Source organism: Sebastes fasciatus, chromosome 2 (genome assembly GCF_043250625.1).
Source record: "Sebastes fasciatus isolate fSebFas1 chromosome 2, fSebFas1.pri, whole genome shotgun sequence".
Taxonomy (NCBI): Eukaryota; Metazoa; Chordata; class Actinopteri; order Perciformes; family Sebastidae; genus Sebastes; species Sebastes fasciatus.
The window spans coordinates 3,907,087-3,917,768 of record NC_133796.1 but is presented as its reverse complement, the minus strand read 5'-3'; the positions used below and the strand labels follow the sequence as shown (position 1 = coordinate 3,917,768).

The 10,682-nt window shown below is 43.4% G+C and overlaps 1 protein-coding gene across 1 annotated transcript; it reads left to right on the top strand.

Annotated features, from left to right (window-relative positions):
* The first annotated feature begins 674 nt into the window (after positions 1–674).
* On the top strand, positions 675–10,232 carry LOC141782356 (alpha-2Db adrenergic receptor-like). Its single transcript, XM_074658612.1, has 3 exons — positions 675–748; positions 1,376–1,841; positions 8,948–10,232. The coding sequence occupies exons 2-3, from the start codon at positions 1,518–1,520 to the stop codon at positions 10,091–10,093; spliced, it is 1,470 nt and encodes a 489-aa protein (XP_074514713.1). The 5' UTR covers positions 675–748; positions 1,376–1,517; the 3' UTR covers positions 10,094–10,232.
* Positions 10,233–10,682: the final 450 nt, after the last annotated feature.

Genomic DNA, 10,682 nt, shown 5'->3' with positions numbered 1-10,682 from the left:
CCTCTCCCCCGTCCTCTCCTCTATCCTAGTTTCCTCGCCTCTTCTCTGTCCTTGTATAACCTCTTCTCTTTTCTTTCTTTCAATTTCTTTTAATCTCCTCTCGTCTTCTTTTTATTTACCTGTCCTCCCTTTCTCTCTCCCCTCTGTCGTCCCTGTATCTCTCCTCTTTCTTTTCTTTTCCTCTTCTTCCCACTCTCTCCCTCGCTCTCTCTCTCTCTCTCTCTCTCTCGTAGTGCCATCCTCTCCTTCATGTCTCATTTCATTTCTCCTCTCTTACTTATCCTCTTCTTTTGTTTTCCTTCCTTTCTTTTCCTCGTCTCCTTTTCTCGCCCTTGTATATCTCCTCTTTCCTTCCATCCTCTTTTCCTTTCCTTTTCTTTCATCCTCGTCCTCCCACTCTCTCTCTCGCTCTCGTGTCCTCTTCTCCTGTCTAATACCTTCCTCTCATCTTCCTCTCTCTTCATCCACCTCTCCTCTCTCTCTCTCTCTTTCTTTCCTTTCTCATTTTCCTGGCCTTTTCTTTACTCTAAAATCCTCTTCTCCTCCTTCAACCATCCCTTCCTCTCCCCGTCTCTCCTCTCCATGCATCTCCTACTCTTTCCTTTCATCTCTCCTCTCTCTCTCTCTCTCTCTCTCTCTCTCTCCTCTTCCTCCTCCTCCTCTCTCCTCTTTTCCAGCAGTGGAGAATCAGTGAACAGCAGCAGCGGCAGCAGCAGTGTCACTCAGCTCGGCAACGACTCGCATGAAAGTGAGGACCTCCGTTTTTCTTTTTCTTACCTCTTTTGTTTTTGTTTTGTTGTTTTTTTATCTGCATCCTCCTCTTCCTCTTCCTCTTCTTCCCATTCAGTCTTTTTCTTCTCTACTTTTCCATCCATCCTTCCTTTCTGCCACATTCATGTGTATCGGAGTGCAGCAGTATGAGGGTATCATGCATTTCAAATAGGGTTTCTGTCCTTGCTCCAACTAGAGCATGTAGTCATACGCCTCTCTGTTTATTTATTTTCATTTTCTTGCATCTCGTTGGAGATGAGTAGGCCAGTCTTGTAGATTTAACACAGTATGTCAACCTGATGTGCTTATGAATGGATGTTTTCACAGGTATGACTTTTTTTTTTTAATCCCAACTTAAATCATGCAAATCCTTCTTTCAGTGGGAGATGTGTTGCAGCAGGAGCTCTGAGATGAAGCAGCGTGCTTTTAGCCACAATATGATGATGAAATATTGACCAGAGCTGTGGCGCTGTGAGGATTTTCAGTCATGAATATATTTGTTATTTTGAGAGATTATAAATCAGATATTTGGACCCTGGTGAGGATGTTGTTGGACGGTTTCCTTCTGTAACCAAAGAGACTGATTTTTTTATTTTTTTGGCAGATTCTTTCACTCCCTCATTTTTCTCTCATTCTCATTTTTTTTGTTATTTTCTCGCTGGCTGGCATAAAGACAATCTGTCTGCGCTGAACAGCACTGGAATCAGAACAAAAATGGGGATCATAACGTCAGACATTTAACCAGGATGGACTTATCGGATGCGTTCACCGTAATGGCCACGGTGCTGGCCACTTTGCCGCCAAACTCTTCCTTGGAGAACGTCAACCAGACGTCCTCCTCCTCGCCGAGATCTCCTCCTCTACCTCCTCACTCGCAGATGGCGTCGGTGTTCATCGTGCTGGTGGTCACGGTCATCATACTGGGGACCGTGGTGGGCAACGTGCTGGTGGTGGTGGCGGTTTTCACCAGCCGAGCCCTGAGGCCGCCTCAAAACCTCTTCCTGGTGTCTCTGGCTTCGGCGGACATACTGGTGGCGACGCTGGTCATCCCCTTCTCCTTGGCCAATGAGGTGAGGAATCAGACTCTAAGACTTCATTTGATATTCACATGTGATCTGTATCTGGACACCTTACCTGTTAATAGTTCGGCTGGATCACATCTGGAGATGGATGCTGGAGGATCAAATCTCAGCCAGATGTGTGAGGCTTTAAAGAAAAACAAATTTTAAGAAAATCAAGGTATTGGACAAATTCAAAATTTGACCCGATCATGGCGTTAGATGAAAAGTTAAAGGATCACCAAAGTTCACAAAGACCATGAATATCTGCACCATATTTCATAGAAATCCATCCATCGTCGAGACATTTCAGTCAAAACAAGAAACTTGTTGGTGGTGCTACATGAAAAATCACCAAAATCATTAGGATTCATCCTCTGGGGACCATGAATATGTTTACTAAATTCATGGTAATCCATCCAATAGTTGTCAAAACATTTCATTAAAAAACAAAAATGTCAACCTCATGGTGGTGCTAGAGTAAAAGTCAGTAGGGTTCATCTTCTGAAGACGATAAATGTTTGAACATAACTTCCATCCAATAGTTGTTGAGACATTTCAGTCAAAACCATAAACCTACTGGTTGCGTTACATGAAAAATCACCAAAATCATTAGGATCTATCCTCTGGGGATCATGCATATGTTTCCAAAATGTCATGGTAATCCATCCAATAGTTGTCAAAACATTTCATTCAAAAACAAAAATATCAACCTCAAGGTGGTGATAGAGAAAAAGTCTTCAAAAGCTTCATCTTCTGAAGACGATAAATGTCTGAACATAACTTCCATCCAATAGTCGTCGAGATATTTCAGTCTGGATCAAAGTGGTGGACCGACTGACGGTGTAATCCATAGAGCCATGCCGCTAGCATCGCTAAAAATCCATCCAACAAGTTGAAACGTCACCTAACTCCACCCCTCACCTCTTCCTGCTGCCTCCCCAACCCGAGCTCTTCATCTACAAAGGAAAAATAAAAGTAGAACTCACAAAATGGCATCACATTTCTTGACCTACATTTCTTTTTAATTCAGATCAAATAACAATAACAAGAATGCTCATCAATGGGACATATAAATGCCAAACCCATCATCAGATATCATAATCTATACTGTATGTAGATACAGTTCACACGTTAAAGTCGAGATTAAATGGAACATACCCTTTTAACCCTTTTAGATCAGATCCCGGTCATATTGTGCTCCTCTTTAACAGTATATGCAACAAAACATTACAAAAAATCATATTTTTGTGTCAAAATCCAATCATCTTTTCTTCCTGTAAAACAAACTATGACGTATGCTTATATACAGTAAGCTAGAACCAACCAATTTCAACCAATAATATCATGACATCCATCCATCAAATCTGCAACTTTCAGCGATAAAGGAGCTGTGTGCTGTAGCTCCGCCTCATGCTACAGTTTAAGCCCCGCCCACTTTCTAGCGGTCCAATCAAATGCAAAGGATTTTATTTAAATCCCTCTTGTAACTGTGTAACTGTACATTGCTCAAATATTCCGTTTCACTGTGAAATGCGTCACAGTACAGAAGCCAAAGATGCTGTAACTTCTGTTTCACTGTGACTTTACAGCCGTTCACTCCTATGAGAGTTGCTCAGTGGCGCATGAAACCTAAATGGCTCGACTTCCGAGTGGAAAAGTACCCGGATCATCCGGGACGTCTTCCGCGTCTACTGGGCCCATGGAGAAGGCACAGTAGCGTCCGCTCGGTCACAACGGGGTCACAGCCGTCACGGTGTCGTCACGGCTTGCTAACTCCGCCTCCCAGCCCTCGCTCCAGCCTCGGTCTGGGTCTCGTTCACATGAACGGAGGAAGGGAAATAACTCTGGATTCAGCTATTAGTGCGTTTTACAACATTTAGGACCTAAGGATTTAAATAAGGGCTATTCAAGTGTTCATAATGGGGTGTTGATTTACCTAAAAAAAGATCACCCGCTGAGTTACAGACATCTCTTTCCCAATGTAAGTCTATGGGAAAAAGTATTTTTGGGCCCAATGGCATCACGTGACGGACACGGAAGTTGCAGTCCCGCCGTTTGGCCACTACGAAAATTTGCCTCACAGCCCGGCGCTCTTCCGTTTGTTTAACACGAGGTGGTAAAGAGGTTGAAGTGATGCATTATGGGCTTCTGGCGTTGGTTTGAGTTTATGAGACGATTCTGATGATAGCAAGTCAAAAATTGCGGTTGACAAAACTTTGCTTCATGCTTTGACATCTTTACACTTTGGCGGCACGTTTAAGACAGCTGGGAACCAGGCGGCTTCCGCGGGGTCTGAGAAGTGAAGCCAATGCTGAATTTCCTTGAACCTGCATTCTCTCTAACAGCCAGCAGGGGGCGACTCCTCTGGTTGCTAAAAGAAGTCTGATTGTATAGAAGTCTATGAGAAAATGAGCCTACTTCTCACTTGATTTATTACCTCAGTAAACATTGTAAACATGAGTTTATGGTCTCAATCGCTAGTTTCAAGTCTTCTTCAATACAGCATGATGTTCATTTAGTAAATGATGGTCCCATTTAGAGTCAAATAGACCATAAAGCAGGGGATGCTTTAGGGCGGGGCTACCTTGTGATTGACAGGTCGCTTGAATATAACCTTTTGGTCGCCTAAAAATGTTCGGTTGTACTTTAGCTCCATCCTCTCGTGTCACTTCTGGTTGCAAAAAACCAAGATGGCGGCAGCCAAAATGCCAAACTAGAGGCTTCAACACCGTCAAAGATCGTATATTACCATGAAGTGAAAGTCAGTTGTTCGTTCCATTGCAACGTCAGCGCCAAAACGTTCGCCTAAAAAGTGGCATACAAAAGTAAAACAAAATTTTTTTCTATTCTCTTGTCATATTCTACCGAAATGGCCTGTGTTGAACAATATAATATTATAAATATAATAAACGTTTTCAGTCCAAAATGGCGGCAGCACTGGAGTTTCGTCTCTTTGCTTCTTTACTTGTAGCGTCGTCTGACCAAAAATCGACACTCTGTATGTCCACAAGAAGAAACAGTAAGCTGAACTCAAATTAAACACGTCTCCAAGGTGAGTTTTAACAGTTCAAAACACATATTTAACTAGGTCAAAAACTATGACATCTCATCAAAATGCGACTCTGACGTCATTTATATGTCTGCAGGAGCGCTACTTATACAAATTAATAACAAAACAAATATACAGTTCCTTAATGTGAAAAATAACATTTTACATTCTTCAAAGTATATTCTTCTTATATTCTTTATAATATTATTCCATGCTTCTTGAGATATGGCTCTTACGATACTCTTAGTCCACAAACCAATGGGTGACGTCACGGTGACGACATCCAGATTAAAAAAACACAACCTAAGTGTTCATCCAACTCGTGCGTCTACTGTGTCAGCAAGAAATGCAGTACTTTGATGTGCTCGTTGCGTGTACAGCAAACACTTCAAATTAATTGGACAAATCATTAAACAGCGATGGGATGCTCGACTCGGTGGCAGTACGGAGAACATCTTGTTAACTTTTAACCATTTCTGAATAATTCAAGACAAAATTAATTCCATGTTTTCCCTTCCTCACATCGGTCTGCTCGGTGTTTCCTCTCTGATGTCCTCTCCTGCACCCGGTAAAAACACCTCACTGATCTCTTCACTGCTTTTCGTCAGCCATTAATAGTTGAAATCTAGCCGGAGCCTCTTCTTGTGTTGCATCAGACATCACACACTTCTCACGTCTGAAAGTGTTTCCTGTGTGCTGTCGATGGGCTCCGGTACGTCGGGTTCATCCAGGTTGCTCTCTGTAAGATAACTTTTTATTGATCTACACCTTTTTGTTCACAACTCTGGGACTTTGGGTCTGTCTGGTTTACTCAATGTCTGATCTGTTTTACAGCTAATGGACAGTGCTATAATTCCACCTAAATGAGAGGAGTCATTATATCAATAGCTCTGACAAACTGAAGAACAAACAGACATTTCCACTGCAGCAACATTCACACCCAGTACAGCTCCATTCCTCTACAGCTGCATGCCACTATATCACCAAACATCTCCGGCTGCAGCAGCTGTAGCTTAAAGAGTTAGGGCTGTCAATCCATTCAAATATTGAATCACAATGAATCGCATTGTCGCAAATTAATCACATATCTTTTATCTGTTCAAAATGTACCATAAAGGGAAATTTGTCAAGTATTAAATACTCTTATCAACATGGGAGTGGGTAAATATGCTGCTTTATGCAAATGTATGTATATATTTATTATTGTAAATCAATTAACAACACAAATCAATGTCAAATATTGTTCAGAAACCCTCACAGGTACTGCATTTAGCATAAAACAATATGCTCAAATCATAACATTTAATTTAATTTAATAATAAAAGTAGGGCTTTCAAAGTTAATGCGATAATAACACGTTAACGAAATTTGTTTTTAACGCCACTAATTTCTTTAACGCATCAACGCTACTTTAACTTTAAAGCCAGAGTGAAGATACTGGTATTATATGAAACTAGAAAACCTGATGAATCCATCGGTACCAACCATGTCATAGCTAGCTTGTTGCGAAGGAGGCTAAACAACGCTCCAAACTTGCGCTATTTTTGGCGAGGAAAAACTGACCGTATTTGAAAGGGTCCCTTGACCTCTGACCTCCAGATATGTGAATGAAAATGGGTTCTATGGGTACCCACGAGTCTCCCCTTTACAGACATGCCAGACCATGCCAGTTTTTCCTAATGGATACCAATGGATTCTTTAGGTTTTCTAGTTTCATATGATACCAGTATCTTCTCTCTAGCTTTAAAACCGAGCCGCTACAACCTCTGAAAGATCGATTGTTTTAATGCTTTTAAGAAATTAGTGACATTAAAAAGATTTTGCATTAACGTGTTATTAACACGTTACCTTTGACAGGCCTAAAAAGACTAGATGCTTAAAATCCAGTCAGTCACTTTAAGCAGCTTATAGCCTAATTATTTTCATATGTGATAAGTCAGATTTGTTATTCATGCCGGAGGCTCGGCTGTAGGGATGTCAGTGTCGGTCTGTTGGTCCAGACTGAAATACCTCAACTACTCTTGGATGAATTGCCAGGATATTCTGTACAGACATTAATGGTCCTCGGAGGATTAATACCTCTGACTTTGGTGATCCCCTGACCTGACCTCTAGCACCACTGGGAGGTGGACATTTGTGGTTTTAAGTGAAATGTCTCAACAACTATTTGATGGCTTTGGTGGTACTCTGACTTTTCACCCAGCGCCATCATTTTGCATTTCACCAGCCCGGTCGCACTGAAAGGCGTACACAATAATTTCAAGACATTTTGCGGCGTTGTTGCTTTTAACATGTCATTTGTACAACATGTAGTCTGTACTGACTGCAATGGAAATGCATCCAGGTGAATATGCTGCACTCAGAGCTAGTGACGTAGAAGAAAAAGTGAGAAAGACTGCTTATAGTGGACAGGAGGGGAGACGGACGGGTCCAACAAACACAGGACTTTCAACCAGGAGACCGGTGTTCATGTCTCAAAGTGTTGAGTTATCTTGAAGTGACGTTTGTGTCGTATTTTCTGAACTTCTGTTATGTTGTTTACGTATGTATTTTACTTAGTTTATGTATTTTTTTTTAAGCCCAACCATAACGTTTTCTCTAAACCTAACTAACCTTAAATGGTTTTGTTGTCTGAACATAACTGCGGCCGTTACCGTAGTTTTGTTGCAAGGCGTAAAAATGACACATGGAAAAGCTAAAGTGCGCTCTCCTGACACGCAGAATGTCCTTGTAATGTTGTGCTATTTATACGACTTCCCGTGAGATCAAGTTGATTTTTTCAGATACTTTGGTTTATGAACAAATATCTGCAAAACTAAACTAAATTCTTTCTATTCTATATTCTATATTCTAAAAAGCCTTTGTTGAACAGTTCGACAGTATGTGACGAACCAAGTTTTCAACTAACTCCAATGTAAACCCATCCAGGGTGTTATTTAATGGTTTGGAGCTAGTGACGTAGTATTAGTAGCGTGAGAGACCACTAAGGCTGGGCAGGCAGGAGGGGTGGTGGATGGGTCAAACCAACACAAGACTTTCAACCAGGAGACCGCTGTTCGTGTCCCGTGAAACTAAAAGTAACGTTGAATTATTTTGTCACGTGAGTCGTTAGTCAGTGAAGTTAACGTCAACCACGACTGTTTCCTAACCCTACCTAAGTGGTTGTGTTGCCTAAACGTTACTTCCTGTGAAAACAAAAGATTATTTTGAAAGGACACTATGCATGTAATCAACGTATATTGACACGCCGTCCCTGGTCCGTCCAAAAGTAACGCAAGAGGGTTACCCTGATGCCAAGGGTTTCTGACCAAGCGGCGGTATTTAACGAGTTGGGAGTGAGAGTTTGTTGCCCCAAACGTTACCAAGTTGTTTCCTGTGAAAACGGAAGTTTATTCTGAAAAGACTGTGAGCATGTAATGAGCGGGAATCGACACGCGTTGCGGGACATTCGTAGGAAAACGCATGAAAAATGATGTCGTAAGATATACGAACCGTTGTATGAGGATACGTTGGCTTTATGAGGATTCATTGATGATCAGTAGAAGTATTTGTTTAAGTGGTGATGAAAACCAAATCTTCCTCAAGTGGTTCCATCTCAGCCTCATTTCTCAGCTCTGAAACCACAAACTGAGATTCAAATTCCCCAGAAAAGCTTCATGCAGCAGCAGCAGCAGCATCCGACTGTCTGACTGCAGCTGAGAAAGTCCAATATTTACTTCTTTACCACCTGCCAGAGGAGAACACATGAAATTCATTGTGACGGCGGAGCGCTCGCTGTGGAGGAATGTGATTGATATTTTACAGTTTCTGGCAGCCGTGAAAAGATTGTCGGCTTAAATAATTTTCTAGAAGGCTGATTTGAAACCACGAGGAGGGGGGAACTCACTGAGAGGTTTTCACACAAACTAAATACAGTCAACGTGGCGGTAATGAGATATTGATTGATTTGTTATTTTGAGGCAAAATGATCTTTTAGGCGCCTCGCCCAAAGCCTTTTTTTTATTCCTCTCCACTGGTGCTTAAAACGGGTCATTAATATATTTTCATTGCTTTGTGCTGTTTCCAGGTCATGGGCTACTGGTACTTTGGGTCCACCTGGTGCTCCTTCTACCTGGCACTGGATGTCCTCTTCTGCACTTCCTCCATCGTCCACCTCTGCGCCATCAGCCTCGACCGCTACTGGTCCGTCACTAAAGCCGTCAGCTACAACCGCAAACGGACGCCCAAGAGGATTAAAGCGATGATCAGCGTCGTTTGGCTCATATCCATCGTCATCTCGTCCCCGCCGCTCCTCATGACGCAGCAGGAGGAGGCGGCGGAGGAGGAGGAGGAGGGCGACGCGCAGAGGCAGGAGTGTCTCCTCAACAACCAGACATGGTACATCCTGTCCTCCTGCTTGGTGTCCTTCTTCGCCCCGGGTGTCATCATGATACTCGTGTACTGTAAGATCTACCGCGTTGCCAAGCAGCGAGCCTCCACCGTGTTCGTGGCGAAGAACGTGGTGGAGCGGCAGGTGTCGCAGTCCGAGACCTGCTTTGTAGGCACCCCCCAAAGAAGGGGCATTAGCTGCGGGGCGTCCCAGTATGAGCTGGAGAGCCCGCGGCCCCCCAACCGACACAGCTCTTCCAACGTGGACAGCACCAGCAGCGGCCTCAGGAGAGGAGAGCTGGACGACATCGACCTGGAGGAGAGGAGCTGCGAGCCCGCAATAAAAACATCCTCCTCGTTTTCCTCGGCTCTCCGCTTCCCCAGGAGAGGCGGCGGAACTGTGAAAATAGAGGAGCAGAAGGAGGCGGAGGGAACGTCAAACAGGTTGAAGGTGCCGCCTCCTCCTCCGTCCTGCGCCTCCATATCGTGGGCGTCGTCCGAGAACTGCTCCCACCACTTCCTGCTGCCGTCGTCGGTGCCGCACCGCAGCAGGCAGATGTCTATGTCCAAGAACAAAGTGGCGCAGATGCGGGAGAAGCGCTTCACGTTCGTCCTGGCGGTGGTGATGGGGGTTTTTGTCCTCTGCTGGTTCCCGTTCTTCTTCACCTACAGTCTCCACGCCGTCTGCAGGGAGAACTGTACGATCCCCGACACGCTCTTCAACCTGTTCTTCTGGATCGGATACTGCAACAGCTGCCTGAACCCCATCATATACACCATCTTCAACCGCGACTTCAGGAGGGCCTTCAAGAAGATTTTATTCCAGACTCATAAACGGACATGAATGTGTGTGTGCGTGTGTGTGTGTGTGTGTGTGTGTGTGTGTGTGTGTGTGTGTGTGTGTGTGTGTGTGAAACAGACACACAGTTTTAATCCTGTTTTCCACTGTGCTGTCAGACCGACATTAAAGGGCTTGCCATACAGCCTGCGTATTGATTTATTATTCAACTCCTCATTAATCTGTTAACCCTCTGAGACACGACCGACTTTACTGTCATTCAGAGACTTTATCAGGTTCAGTTTCAGGAGCTAGAGTGAAGATACTGGCATCATATGAAACTACAAAACCTAACGAATCCATCGTTACCAACCATGTCATGCTAGCTTGTCAGGAAGGAGTTAAATAACGCTGCAAAGTTAGGCTACATTTTGTAGATGAAAAACTGTCATGGCCATTTTCAAAGGGGTCCCTTGACCTCTGACCTCCAGATCAGTGAATGTAAATGGATTCTATGGGTTCGAGTCTCCCCTTTACAGACATGCCCACTTTATGATCATCACATGCAGTTTTCTGAATGCAGTATAAATGTGTTATTTTCTCCTATTCTAAAATTATGTATTTGAATGTTTCTACATCCTGGGGTCCCTAAACA